Source organism: Hyperolius riggenbachi, chromosome 8 (genome assembly GCF_040937935.1).
Source record: "Hyperolius riggenbachi isolate aHypRig1 chromosome 8, aHypRig1.pri, whole genome shotgun sequence".
Classification (NCBI taxonomy): domain Eukaryota; kingdom Metazoa; phylum Chordata; class Amphibia; order Anura; family Hyperoliidae; genus Hyperolius; species Hyperolius riggenbachi.
In genome coordinates this window covers 106,627,128-106,642,651 of record NC_090653.1, presented here as the reverse complement: position 1 = coordinate 106,642,651, position 15,524 = coordinate 106,627,128, and the positions used below count along the sequence as shown (strand labels likewise).

The following is a 15,524-nucleotide window of genomic DNA, read 5'->3' as shown; positions in this document are numbered from 1 at the left end:
TAGTGGTGGGTAGCCTGGTGGGTAGGCGGGCAGCAGTGGTGGGTAGGTGGTGGGCAGCAGTGGTGGGTAGGTGGGCAGCAGTGGTGGGTAGGTGGGCAGCAGTGGTGGGTAGCCTGGTGGGTAGGTGGGCAGCAGTGGTGGGTAGGTGGTGGGCAGCAGTGGTGGGTAGGTGGGCAGCAGCGGTGGGTAGGTGGGCAGCAGTGGTGGGTAGGTGGGCAGCAGTGGTGGGTAGGTGGGCAGCAGTGGTGGGTAGCCTGGTGGGTAGGTGGGCAGCAGTGGTGGGTGGGTGGTGGGCAGCAGTGGTGGGTAGGTGGGCAGCAGCGGTGGGTAGGTGGGCAGCAGCGGTGGGTGGCTGGGCCGGTGCACCTGTAAAAGAAAAAAACCTTACCTGCAGATGAAACCTCTCTTCCGAGTCCCAGGCAGCCTCCGCAGCTCCTCTTGAATGTCCCGCGCCGTCTCCTGCTGCGTCATCAGTGCAGGACTACGGGAAGATGGCCGCCGAAGCCCACACTGGAGACAAAAATAGACGGCAAGATGGCGTCGGCGGCCATCTTGCCGTCTATTTTTGTCTCCAGTGCGGGCTTCGGCGGCCATCTTCCCGTAGCCCTGCTCGGGTAAACTGAGGGCGGCTATCAGCCGCCCTGTCAGTGCCCGTTGACGGCGCCCGTGGAGGGGAAGCGCCGAAGGAGGGGACCCAGGTGAGGGAGATGTGGGGGGGTATTTCCCCCCTCCCCGCCGACGCTGCCACCCCTCCTTCAGCGCTGCTTCCCCTCCTGTGTCATCAAGGCTTCTGGGGAGGCCTTGATGACACCCCCCCTGGAGCTGACACCCGGAGCGGAGCGCTCCTGGCCGCCCCATGGTAGGGACGCCACTAAGTATAGCTAATCCTCCTGCTTTAAGTCAGAAAATAGATCAACAGGACAACTAGGGAACTGACATTGCTCCCTGGCGTTCTGGGGTTTTTTTTCACCCTATTTTTTTTTCTATCAAGTAGCTAGCCTAGCGCTAGCTACATGATTCCCCCCTCCCTGCGGCGTCCCCCCAGCGTCTCCGAACGCCACCGGCACCTATGTACAACAGGAAATCCCGTTCTGAATGGGATTTCCTGTATGGGCTTCCCCGGTCGCCATGGCGACGATTGTAATGACGTCATCGACGCTGTGGCGTCAGGGGGAGTCCCGATCCACCCCACAGCGCAGCCTGGCAGTGATTGGCCAGGCTGCGCACAGGGTCTGTGGGGGGGCCCTCTTTCGCGGCGGGTAGCGGCACATCGGCGGCGAGTGACGGCAATCGGAACAAACACGCAGCTAGCAAAGTGCTAGCTGGGTGTTTGAAAAAAAAAATTGTCCAAATCGGTTCACCAGGGCCTGAGCAGTGCCCTGCGGCATTACTGGACGAGCTGAGCTCGTCCGTAACGCCCAGGAAGTTAAAAGGAAATAAACACGGCAGCCTCCATATCCATCTAAATACAGTATCCTCCAGTCAATCCAGAGGATTTAGAAGCTCCTACAAAATCACTCGTACATCTTAATGACCCAACTCTGATTAATTTACTTAAAGGGTACCTGAAGTGAGAGGAATATGAAGGCTGCCATCTTCATCCCCTTATTAATGACAACCCAAGGTGAATGACATATGGAGGTTATTTATTTCCTTTTAATCAATGCACATTGCCTCTCTGTCCTGCTGACTCACTGCCTCTAATACTTTTATCCATAGATGTTTCTGACAAAAATCTGACAAGATGTATGCTAGTTTCAAGAGATCAGCAGGACTGCCAGGCAACGTGTTGTGACCACCTGGATAAGCCTGATTCATACGCCAGAATCCTCCTACTTGACTTCAGCTCAGCATTTAATACAATCTGCCCTCGCATTCTCCAGAACAACCTGGAGGCACTTGGCGTCCACTCGTCCCTACGCCACTGGATCACGGACTTACTGACCAACAGATCACAAGTCGTCAAGCTGGGCAAGTACTCCTCCCAAGTAAGGTCTACTAACCCAGGTGCCCCACAGGGCTGTGTCCTGTCGCCAATCCTGTTTTCCCTCTACACCAACAACTGCAGATCCACAGCAGACTCAGTCAAGGTCGTCAAATTCGCTGACGACACCACCATCATTGGTCTAGTGTCCAACAATGATGAGCAAGACTATCGTCAACAAGTCAACAGAATTTGCCACTGGTGCAAGGAAAACAGGCTGGTCCTCAACACAGCCAAAACCGTTGAGATGGTTGTTGACTTCAGGAAGCAGGCCCCCACCCCACCCCCAATCTTCATTGAAGGCATGGAGGTGGAAAAGGTATCTAGTGTCCACCTCCTTGGAAACCAGATCACCAGGGACCTGTGCTGGAAGACTCACACAAGCACCACACAGAGGAATGCCCAACAAAGGCTCTTCTTCCTCCGCCAGCTGAGGAAGTTTGGGATGGCACAGGAGCTTATGTCTAACTTCTACTCTGCCACCATAGAATCCGTCATCTGCACCTCCATCCTGGTGTGGTATGCTGGATCCTCAAACAGGGACAAATACAAGCTCCAGAGGGTCATCAGGTCGGCGGAGAGAATCATTGGGAAACCACTCCCTTCGCTTGACCTCCTCTACAACTCCAGACTGCGTTCCAGAGCACAAAGGATCGCAATTGACCGCTCACACCCAGGCCACCGTTACTTTAATGTGCTCCCATCCGGTAGAAGGCTACAGACCATTTCCACCAAGACAGCTAGGCACAGAAACTCCTTCTTCCCTGCTGCTGTTAAACTCATGAATTCCATTCACTGGCTCCCTCCGTCAGGCCAGTAGTCAGATCATACAGTGTTTGCTGTTTTCCCCTGCCACCCGTGTCCGTATTAGTGCCGTACTCCGCTAAGCTACACCTATCTCAGGGTACATTTTACGTGCACTATTGTGTTTTTACTGTAATGCGTCATCCATCTACTGTTGGTTTTGTTTTGTTTCTTTTTTTTTTTTTTTGCTTGGGTGCTAGATGTCATGGTTGTTATCAATGTCTCTGTTGTTGCCTTTTGTGCTGCCTTTTATTTTGTATTTTTATTTTGTTGTGTCGCTGAGTTCTCTGTTGTGCCAAACCCAATTCCGGGCATGACCCAGTCATGCTTGGCAAAATAAACTGATTCTGATAAATAAATACCGAAGATATGGAAGCCTCTATATGTCTCTTGCCTTGGGTTCCTTTAACAATGCCAGTCACACCTGCAACAAGCATGTAGCCAGTGGACTCTACGATCAAAGCATCTGATCTGCATCTGAAATTATTTAAAATAAACACATAATTAACCTGTAAATGAATTTTACATGCTTACATCGTCATCAGTTCCTCTCAGAAGCTCACCATTTTCTTTTAACAATGATATTTTCCAGTTCTGACAAAATCTCAGGAAGCTGAAAGCCTAAAGGTGGCCACACACCATACAATTAAAAGATCCAATGTTTCACCAATTCAATAATTGCGATCGGTTGTCCCGAAAAATCGAGAACTTTTCTTTGTTTTTTTTTGTTTTTTGGAGATTGGACATGTTGGAAATTTCAGACCAACTTTATAAAGAATTGTATGGTGTGTGTGATGGATTGTCAATTACTTGATGTACAGTTCCAATCCATTTTTTCTGAGCTCTCAATTATTTTATTCATGATTGGGTAAAAATTAGGTGTGTGGTACATTGGTCAGATGTTTTTTAATTGTTACAATCCGTCAGAAAAATGTATTGCTATTCTTGAATTGAACAGATATTTAAAAAATTGTATGGTGTGTGGCCACCTTTAGGCCCCTTCATCACTATTTCAGTTGCTGTTGGTTAGAACTGAAAGGACAACTAACAAGGTCATGTCCCTGTTTCCCTATGGCTCAAGCGATATTACTTGTTAACGGACTGGTGACCTGGGAGCTGTTACGTGGTCATCGCCATTTTTAAAATGGAGGACAGAGAGTTCCATCAATTACAGTGGACAGACAGGACATTGGAGAGCAGAAAAAGATTGATAAGCAGACTACATGGGGGGTAAGTATGATGTGTCTGTTTATTTTGACTTTTATTTTTCAGTTCAGGTGTCCTTTAGAGGATTAAAGGCAGAGTATCAGCACAGAAGTCATGCAACTGTTATTGTTTATAAGGGAATGAAGATGGCAGCCTCCGTACTCCTCTCCCTTCAGGTTTTTTAAAAAAATTTAAAATATATAGCTTGCAGATGCCTTCGTTTTGACTATCCTCATGACATCATCATTTTAACATCTCCCTGCTGTCCCAGCAGATGAATTATTGGGAGTAGTTGCAGACTCAGCTTGTACCAAGTGTCTGTTAGTAATACTTTCCATGATCTGCAACAGTGACTGACAATGATGGTGGGTGCCAGATTGTAGCTTTGCTGGCCATGGAAAAGTACAATACAGTAGCTGTAACTGTCTCCCATTTTCATCCCAATACAGGAAATGGGACTATACTGAAATGTTAGCAGCCTATGCAGGAATATACAAATTGCAACTAATAAATAAAAGTACAAGAGTACCTTCAGATCCCTTTGCACATATATAAATAAAACAATTTTTTTAACATTCATTGCACAGTTCCTCTCCAACCTGTTGCTCCTCCCACTGGTGATTTCTGGTATAACCAAGGAATTCATTAATGCTTAAAAACAAGAAGAGAATCGAGAGCCCAATATGGTGCAGTATTGTCAGGTAAAATGAAGAGTTCAATATAATTTTATGTATATATATACTCACAAACACGGGTTACCAATAGGCAACCACTTTAAATGCAGGTGGGGAGCATTAGGACCTGACCCCACTCAGGTTAAGAAGTCGCTCTCTGTAGGTAGTAGATGGGGATGCACCCCTCCACCCAGGGTGGACTAGAAGATCAGCAAAAACTCGGTATACAGAGGCGCCAGAGTAGAGTAAAACGTTTTAAAAACCACTTAAAAGGAGAGGGGGATGTTAAGGTGGACTCACCTCCCTCTTACAAAAAAAGAAAACTCACTTGAGTCTCAATAAAATAGAATTGTCGAGAAATGTATTCAACTCCACAAATGCAACGCGTTTCGCGGGCGTGACCCCGCTTCCTCAGGCAAAAATGGGAGCACAACTCAGTGGGTCAAGCAATAAGACAGAGGAGCTCAAACTTATTGCTTGACCCACTGAGTTGTGCTCCCATTTTTGCCTGAGGAAGCGGGGTCACGCCCGCGAAACGCGTTGCATTTGTGGAGTTGAATAAATTACTTGACAATTCTATTTTATTGAGACTCAAGTGAGTTTTCTTTTTTTGTAAGAGGGAGGTGAGTCCACCTTAACATCCCCCTCTCCTTTTAAGCGGTTTTTAAAACGTTTTACTCTACTCTGGCGCCTCTGTATACCGAGTTTTTGCTGAAGGAATTCATTAAGTACAGCATTGCTGGAATCTCAGATTCTTGATAAAGTGGTCCGAGTCCATCCTTATGATTAACAGGAAACCAGAGGTGAGCAGAATAATTTATATTAATACACAGAAGGATCACAAGGTGATTCAAAGTGTCTCATGAATCATTCAGTGCTCTTTAATTAGTACATTATTACAAGAACAGACTAGTCCCGGCTGAGTCTGCCCAAAGGTAGCTTTCTTCTAGCATCTGCCCTTGCCTTGGCCATCTTAAATAATGTCTACATACAATAATGGTCAGTTTTGTAGAGATGGTTATCTTTGTACATGTTGGAGGTCATGGGCAGTGATGGACCTCTTTGCTATCCTGAGTAGTAACAATGGTGACATAATCTTCCAGCTTTGTATGAATACAAAGAAAACACTATTTCCGCGGTGTGGGGACAATTGCGTGATTGTGATCACAAACATCAGACTCCGGCTGTAGCACTCTAGGTAATGATGATGGAGTCCATCTGACGTGCGATAAAATGGCTTCCAGCTATGAGGTCTGTTCAGGCGATTCCACTTCCAAACCGCTGGACCTCTCCATATTTCTTTTGATTTACAAATCACAGCTATGATCAACCAGCTGGTGGCCTGACCTGGAAGTTCACCTGTAATTTATGTAATGCACTACGAGAGTTAGTTTCTTTTGTTGCCCGGTGGAAGACGCCGCGGTCTTCCTAGGCTGAACCTGGTCGAAGCCGCCGTTAATCATCTTGGCATTTTCTTTAATCTGCAGCTCTTTGCTTTGCCGGGAATTCAGAGTGGCTTCGCTGTCATGCAGCTGTGATTCACATTTCAGAAGAGTGACAAAACACCTGTAAAACTGGAATTGAAAAAGTTCTTCTTAATCATTTATAGGCATAAGGAAATGAATAAAAGTTTATAAGAAGAAAGAACAAATTATCATATAAAAGCAGAAAGAGATGTGAGTTGTGTGATCGGGAATACTGTATGCAGGGGTTAGTAAGAAATGTTACTGCCAGAGGGGAACCCTAAGGACAGTCATTGAAGTGTTACTCCTTTATCTCATAGACGTAACCAATGCCCTCTGTAACCCTCCTCCTCCCTCCCCCCCATCAAAAGGAATTGTTAGTGAAGTCTGGTACTACATCAGTTCTGTACAGGGCTGACTAGCTGTTCAGGAGTTTCAGTAGTTATATCCTCTTCTCAAAGCAGGGCCGTTCTAGCTACAATGAGGCCACAGGGCAAAAGTAACCTGCCCCCCCCCCCCCCCTTTTCCTGGCAGCAAACTCACCCTCTACATGCACTTGTTTCACTGATCACTTCTGTGAAGCTTTAACAATCCAGCAAACGTGATAACAGTGAAACTCTCCAACAGTCTTATGCCTAGAAAAGGTGAAATGCTGTTTAATCCTCCAATGTCTCTGCAGCCAAGTGCAGTGTGTTATCTCCATATCATTGTTTACAATTGATGACTTTAAGATGTGTCTTTTAAGGTGTGGACACAGAAGCTTGTGTACCAATGTTTCCTGGAGCTTTTTTAGGGCTGGTTCACACTGGCTTCTGCCAAGCTTTCGTTTGGCACCACGTTCACACTAGAGATGGCCCAAACTGTTCGCCACGGCGAACGGTTCCCGCTGAACTTCCATGGTTCACGATCGCGGCGAACCGGGAACTTTTCCGAAAGTTCGGTTCGCCCCCATAGCGCATCATGAGGGTCAACTTTGACCCTCTACATCACAGTCAGCAGGCACATTGTAGCCAATTAGGCTACACTCCCTCCTGGAGCCCCACCCTCCCTTATAAAAGGCAGGCAGCGTCAGACAGTGGACTCACCTCGTGTGCCTGCAGTAATTAGTGAAGGGATAGCTGCTGCAGACTCTCATAGGGAAAGCTTATTTAGGCTCTTAGGATATGCAGGGGAGTTTATTTGTGGAGTTATAAATGAGTTCAGAGATAAGGATAAGGTGAAGACTAAAAGGAAGGAAAAACAAATGCCATCTAATAAGCAACAAAAGGAAAGAAAAAATAGAAGAGGTCCTTCATTATTAGACTACGTTTAATAAAAGTGCTATGGAGATTAAGAATATAGTGAAGAAAAAATGGCCTATAGTGTTGCAAGATCCCTGGTTGAAGGAAGAACTACCAGTTCACCCAGAAGTTATCTTTAAGAAATCTAAGTCCATTAAAAATACACTTGCGCCCAGCAATATTAGCAATCAGTTAAACGAAGGACCAACCTTTTTTCCACAGATAGTCGGCAATATTAGATGCAATAAAAAACGATGTGGGTGTTGCAGATACATCCAACATCGGGTTTTGGAGGTTCTAGATGGGAACGGGGAGACTGTGAAGGTCAAAGATTTTATTAATTGTGGTTCCGCTTTTGTTGTCTATTTGCTCACCTGTGGATGCCAGAATAAAGTCTATGTGGGTAGAACCACAAGGCCTCTCAGGCAAAGATTGGGGGAACATAGGAGGAAAATTGAGGATGGTTGTACCAAGCACACTGTTCCTAGACATTTCCAGGAAGCTCATGAGGGGCAGGTAGACAGCTTAAGAATAATGGGTGTAGAAATGATCACAAAAAATCTTAATAAAGGCTTGAGGTTTAAGAGGCTGTGTGAACGGGAATCCTTTTGGATTTTTAAATTCAATTCCCTGACCCCAGTAGGGCTCAATGAAGGTTTGCAAGTTGCCACTTATATTTAAGGAGAACCATCTCTTTGAAACTTCCATTCATCCCCCCGGCCTCCCCCTTTCCCCTCCCCCTTCTTTTGCCGTATATCACCTCCCCTGTTTTCACCAAACAAGTATATATTCCATAGAGTTTGATTACATCAAGCTCTTGTGTAAGAATCTGGCACGAGCTCTGGTATCCCTCTTTTTACATGCCCCTTCTCCTGCCTCATCACCTTGCCCTCCTCTGTTTTTGCCATCATGCATCTAATAGAGTGTGATCATATTAAATCTCATTGTAGGCATTTGTCAATATATGAATTTGTCAATCAAGTATGTACTTTTAAATATTTATGTGCATGGTGTAATATCAGTTATGCACATGTGTGCATGTTTATGTATATATTTATATCTATGAATTGGTGTTATTGTAATAATTTTATAATTTTAAAATTTTAAGCTGTGAGCAATAGCATGGGGATGGTAAGCGGCGAGTTGATTAGATATCTCCACTATAACGTGGCTATATTCCTTCCCCCGTGTTTGTGTGATTCATTATATGTTTTAACTGTAGTTCCCTTGCGTGGCCACACTATATATAGCTGGCTGACACTGTTGGTATATGTTGCCATAGTAACAGCCGTTTCGCTTTATGCACCGCCTATGCGTGCACAGTTCTACTTTTGATCCAGGAAGGCCGCCGTATAGTATGGCGGCCGTTGCTTTGGTGATTAGACGCATACAAATACGCGTCCCTTGCGCCATCTGACGAAGGCGTGGAACGCCGAAACGCGTCATGAGGCGCAAGGTAGCTACCACAACCTTTCCGCGTTCTCCTGCCCGCTGGCGCTGGAATTGTATCATTTCTTTCCCCGCTATTGGCCACAGCGTGGAGGCGCACAGATTGGAGTTAACAACTAGAGGACGCGGCGACTTAAATCCGACAGTGTGATAAGTGCACTTTTTATTTTTTAACATTGTACGTTTTATTCTACTTGCTTTAAAGAAGCATATTAAAAAAGTTAATGCACCAGAGAGCGCTCCTTGTTCTCCCTTCTCCTTTTCTGTTTTCTACAGTGACTTACTTATTTCCCAGAGTAAGACAGGAGCTGCACTTTGGGGAAAGCTTAACGATAATTTGTGGGAAGTCACGCTGATTGGAGCGCAGTGGACTAGTTTCGTTTAGTTAGGCTCTTGTAGGCTTGTTAGCTTGCTCCTGGCTGATTGTTTTTGCTAAAAATGCACCCCTCAACAGCTCTTTTGAGAGCTAATCTTGTTCTTGTGATCTATTTTTTTTTTGTGTGTGTGTGTGGCCCATTTGCATTATATACAGTCCTGTCAGTCAGTGTCACTGTGCCTGTCTGTGTGTGACAGGTGCACATGTAATACCCATCACTGCATATACCTACTACCTGTTGTTCACTGCAGTGCACCCACCTACCTACGTGAGCGCACACAGTGTCACTGTGCCTATTCGGTACCTGTCTGTGTGTGACAGGTGCACATGTAATACCCATCCCTGCATATACCTACTACCTGTTGTTCGCTTCAGTGCACCCACCTACCTACGTGAGCGCACACAGTGTGATATACCACTCCGTGCATACCTGTTATCTGCACCTGTGTGACTGACTGCACATTGTATTAGTCAAGTCAGTGCATACCTTTCACTTCATCACCCCCAATATGGACAAAACAAAAGGCAGAGGGAGGCCACCTGGCAGGTCTGTTCGAGGTCACACTGTCGTGATTTTGTGTGGCCCGCGACCAAAGTACAGTATTCAGAAGAAAGCACGTGCCATCAACCCCCAATATTGTCAGGATGTAGTTGACTATTTAACACAGAACACCTCATCTTTCTCAGCTTCTGCACGGAAGCGTGACATATCTTCCACCTCCTGCTCTGATTCTGGCACCCCACTTAATACTCAGTCGCCTGCCACCACCAAAGTGCCATCACCCCAGGGCTCAGCGGTGTGGAAATTTTTTTGTGCGTCTGCCTCAGATGAAAGCAATGCTATCTGTACTCTCTGCCACCAAAAATTGAGCCATGGAAAGACCCGCGTAGGGACAACTACCTTATGAAGGCACATGATTACAAAGCACAAACTGCAATGGGATGACCACCTGAGGGAAAGCAGCACACAAAAGCAAATCCACACACCGCAGTGGAAGATATGCAATTATTTCTCAAAAAAGGCGATACCCAAACTGTACTGTGATGTTGAAAGGCAAGTGGTGTCATCTCTGGCACACAGCGTTGGGTCAAGGAACCATCTGACCACGTGGTCTGCAAAGCACGGTCAGGCCTGCCCAAAGACTAAGTCAGTCCCCACACACAGCATCTCTGCCTGCACGCCGTGTACCTGCCCCAAGACTAAGTCGCTCCCCACACAGCATCTCTGCCTGCAGGCTGCTTGACTGCCTTCTTCGCCACCACCGACAGAGTCCAGGACTTCAGGCGAATTCCTGAATTTTCGCTATGATAATTTTTCTGGTGCATGTACATGCCTGCCTAATTTTTCTGGCTCCACTGCGGCTGCAACAACAAAACAAAAGGCATGTACATGTGCCAACTCCCCTTCGTGATCATTACCTTGCCACGGTGAAGGGGCTTGCGTATCACAATGAAGCAATGACCGCCGGCTATATGAGTGTCCTGGGGGGGGGGAGGGGGTGGCACACCCAGGATAATACGGTCGTTGCTTCATCGTGGACAGACCAAATTTGATCAGCTGGACAGTCACTGCTCTGTCATTCAGCTACCTCAGCCCGGCGACCATATGGGCTTGAAAACCGCCATGCACTCTGTGCGCACCAGTCCAGCAAGGCCATCACTACACAAACAGCTGTTTGCGGTGCGTTACGCGGTGAGTTTGGTGTGTCAGTGTGAAGCAGTACTCTAACTACACTCCCTGATTGATGTATACACATGCAAGATGTTTTAAAGCACTTTAGGCCTGCAATTTAGCATTCATTGTGATTTCGGCCCTTAAAACGCTGCTTCGCGTCAAATCCAGATTTTTCCCCAGGACTTTTGGCGTCTATCCCACTCCGTCATGCCTCCCTCCAGATGTTAGACCCCTTGAAACATCTTTTCCATCACTTTTGTGGCCAGCATACATTTTTCTAGTTTTCCAAGTTCGCCTCTCCATGGAAGTCTATTGCGGTTCGCAAAAGTTTGTGCGAACCGAACTTTCGCAGGAGGTTCGCGAACCGAAAATCGGAAGTTCGAGCCATCTCTAGTTCACACAAATGCATTTAGACGCTAGCTTTTGAAGGTTTTTGGGAAACCTTCAAGGCTAGCAGTTCAGACCTCTGCAATTTTTTCCCGGCATTTACCGCCTCTGAAAGCAAAATGTTGCTTTCGAGACGAGACGCAATGCTGGGATCTACCGCCAGGCTTTCTTGAAAACCTGCAAAAGCCAGCTCTAAACCCTCCCATTCACTTGAATGGCATGGCAGTAGATCCCAAAAAATGCAGCGTCTGAAACATAGCGTTAAAATGCTGCAAAAACATCTGTGTGATCCAGCCCTTAACGTTCCGGAATGTTGGATTTTAAAACAACAACTGTAGTGAGAGGGATATGGAGACTGCCATATTAATTTCCTTTTAAGCAATACCAGTTGCCTGGCAATCCTGCTGATCCTCTGCCTCTAATACTTTCAGCCCTAGACCCTGAAAAAGCATGCAGCAGATCAGAGGTTTCTGACATTGTCAGATCTGACAAGATTAGCGGCATGCTTGTTTCTGGCGTTATTCAGACACTACTGCAGCCAAATAGATCCGCAGTGCTGCCATGTAACTGGTATTGTTTAAAAGGAAATAAATATGGCAGCCTCCATATTCTTCTCACTTCAGTTGTCCTTTAAACAACAGTGACCTCCAAGTGTGACCTGATGGGACACCGGAGGTGGAGAAGAGCCCCTTGTCCATGTATTGGACAAGGGATCTGGGGGGGGGGAGGGGGAGGCTTGGGCCCCCCTCTCCTCTAGAGCCCCCCCAATACCATGAACCATGCAGGCTGGTATTGCTCAGAGTGCGAAGCCCCACGGGGCTCCGTATTTTGGGTATCCCAGCCTGGGACAAGGGGTTAAAGAGGCTCCGGAGGGGGGACCCCACTTAATATTTTTTTTATTTCGCACACTCTGAACATATATAAAATTAAATAAATAAATGTATATACATGTTAATATATTATCTGTAATTTTACAGCAGTAACTTTGCTACTTTTTTCCTCTAATATTAACATCGATTGTCTCAAAAACTATAGGGTCTTTTTGTTTCCTCTTGCTCCCACTGTCCTCCTTAACATACCCTGCAAATTTGGTGTTTCTAGAACTTACATTTCCCACACTCAGCATGGAAACTTTAAAATCGATTTTGTCAAAAACTATAAGGTCTTTTAGATTTTTCCTCTTGTACCCACTATCCTCCTCCACGTACCCTGCTGCTTTCATTTCTAATTGGAAGCCCTTTAATGGTTAGTTATATTTAAAGAGAACCCGAGGTGTGTTTAAAGAATGTTATCTGCATACAGAGGCTGGATCTGCCTATACAGCCCAGCCTCTGTTGCTATCCCAAACTCCACTAAGGTCCCCCTGCACTCTGCAATCCCTCATAAATCACAGCCATGCTGTGAGGCTGTGTTTACATCTGTAGTGTCAGTCTCAGCTGCTCCCCCGCCTCCTGTATAGCTCCGGTCCCTGCCCCCATCCCTTCCCTCCAATTAGCAGGGAGGGAAGGGATGCAGGCGGGGACTGGAGTTCTGCAGGAGGCGGGGAGAGCAGCAGACTGACACTATAGAGATAAACACAGCCAGCTCTGACAAGCTGTTTGTCATCAGCGTGGCTGTGATTTATGAGGGATTGCAGAGTGCAGGGGGACCTTAGGGGGGTTTGGGATAGCAACAGAGGCTGGGCTGTATAGGCAGATCCAGCCTCTGTATGCAGATAATATTCTTCAAACCCACCTCGGGTTCTCTTTAAAGTACACCTGAACTGATAGGGATATCCACGTGAGGCAGGGCTTCTCGGCGCAGGTCGCACGCCACATAGTGCATGAATGTGGCGCGGCTATAGCAGTCATGCTATAGTGTGGGCCCACGCAAGGGTAATTCGGAAACCCAAATGACTTCTCCCTCCAAGATGCTAAGACTCAGAGGGGGAATAATAATTAACACTGACCGAAATTTCACCAGCAGCAGGGAGAGTCTTCATTCGGTTCACCCTGTGCCAAAGTAACCAAGCGGCAAAGTGCCATGCATGGTATGGATGAGAAAAAATGTATTTCCTTTTTAAAGATTACCAGTTGCCTGGCAGTCTTGCTGATCTCCTTGGCACAAATAGGGCTTGATTCACTATGCGGTGCTAACCTACTTAGCACGTCTAAAGTCTTTAGGCGCGCTAACCAGGGTGCTAAGTAGGTTAGCACCGGTTTTCTCAATCAGATCGCGCGCTAAGTACCGCGCACAAAGTTTTGCGCACGCAAAATCCTATGCGCGCGCAAAGTCCCATAGGCTTTAACGGGGAACTTCGCGCGGAGCGCCCTGCGCTCTTTGCAGTGCGAGCGTAAAATTTTGCGCGCGAAAAGCTTGTTTAGACGTGCTAAGGGGGTTTTCACAGGCGTGCTAACAGTTAGCACCACTTTGTGAATCAAGCCCATAGTGTCTGAATCACAACCCTGAAACATGCACGTGACTAATCCAGTCAGACTTAGGTCAGAAACATCTGATCTGCATGCTTGTTCAGGATCTATGACTAAACGTATTGAAGACAGAGGCTCAGCAGGGCAGCCAAGCAATCTGCATGGTTTAAAAGGAAATAAATGTCAGCTTCCATATTTCCCTCAGTTCGGGTGTGCTTTAATGTTTCTCAAACATGCATTCTTTTCTGCAAGCTGTATATTTTTTCTCTATCTGCAGCACCTGTGTTATTGAGCTGATCTCCACTAGATGGAAGTAGCGTGAAAAGGAACACACAAAAGCAATTTATATGTCAGGGAGATCACGTTTTACAAGAGTCTGAAAATAGCATTGCTTTAAATTAACAGCATATGCCAGATGGGTCATTGCATTATATTAGGTAGAAAGGTTTGAATTAAGTTATGGGGGTGCATTCACGATGCTTTAGTGAGGGGGAGAGATGGTCGGTGACACCAGAGGTGACATGTCTACCCTGAACCTAATTATGTTTTTGAAGTGCAGAACGCTATTCAGAACTGTTTCCTGGAATGTAGTTCTCTCCCCAGATCCACTGACCTCTCACCTACTGTCATATATAGGACAGCTGGACTATTATATTGGCAGATCTCATATTTATAGGAAGTGTAGGACAGGTCAAACTAATAAGTAAGGGTTCAAAATCGAAATTGCAATCGCCTCACATTTAATGTATTTTAACGACGCAGACATTTTTCATGCATTTCTATGCAATTTGCATATTGTGATTTTGCTGTGTTTACAATTTGTATGAAAGGTCTTTTTTGTGTAATGCAAGTCAATAGCAATGTAGAAAAATCACATAAAAATTGCAATAATGCACAAAAAATCATGCACAATTTTTAAATTAACCAGATACGTTTTCACGTATGGTATCCATGGAAAAAATCGCAAACAAAACTTGGCAAATGAGCGCAAATGAAAATCGTAAAACAGTGCGTGAAAAATAAGAAAAAAATGCCTTGAAAATCTCAAAATGCAGATTTCTGCATGCAGGAAATAGTATCCAGAAATCGCAATGACAAGTGTGAATGGCCCCTAAATGTAGAACACAGTTACAGAACAAATTTAATTGCAAATTATAACTTTCCAACTCCAAGCAAATATGAAAGAACATACAATTTAGTTGAGTAATTTGCCCAATTAGCAAGACGTTTTAAATCAGTATGATACCATTTATTGGCTAACTAAAAATGAATAAAAATAAGTAAGCTTTCGGCCTTGCAGCCTTCATCGGGCTTATATCCTGTTAGGTTGCAGGCTAGTGGTACAGACAGCTATATACATGCAACATCAAAAGGGAAAACAGATATTTTTTTCAAGCATAAATACATGTCATTAGTCTGTCCATGTCATTAGTTTAGCTGTCTCATTCCCCCCATTTGTGACTAATCACAAGTTGTAATGTTATCTCTTAGCTGGGTCAGCTCAGGAATTTCCTCTTCCAGCCAGAGCAGCTAATTTGTAAACACAGGATGTTAACCCTATGTCTGCTTCCATGAAGCAGGAAGTAGACAAACTGCAGATTTATTGTAGGATTTGTATCAGCTGTAGCAAACAAATGTTTTTCTTTAAGCTTATTATGATGTTGTTATTGTTTAGAGAAAAGAGGAAGTTCTGAGTTCAGGTCCGCTTTAAAGAAGAACTATAGTTGACAACAGATGTATCCCAGTAGTAGCATGTGTGTACACAAGAGGCAGAAAGCCTAATAACCTGTGCTTTACCTGGCAAATCAGAGGGCAGCT

The 15,524-nt window shown here is 45.5% G+C and overlaps 1 protein-coding gene across 1 annotated transcript in view; it reads right to left on the bottom strand.

The window, feature by feature from the left end:
- Positions 1–5,410: 5,410 nt before the first annotated feature.
- LOC137528284 (pinopsin-like) overlaps positions 5,411–15,524 on the bottom strand; it is a 92,825-nt gene continuing 82,711 nt past the window's right edge. The window contains exon 4 of the mRNA XM_068249575.1: positions 5,411–6,242. Within this exon, the coding sequence (XP_068105676.1) occupies positions 6,024–6,242 (219 nt within the window). The 3' untranslated portion in view covers positions 5,411–6,023. The remainder of the gene's footprint in view (positions 6,243–15,524) is intronic.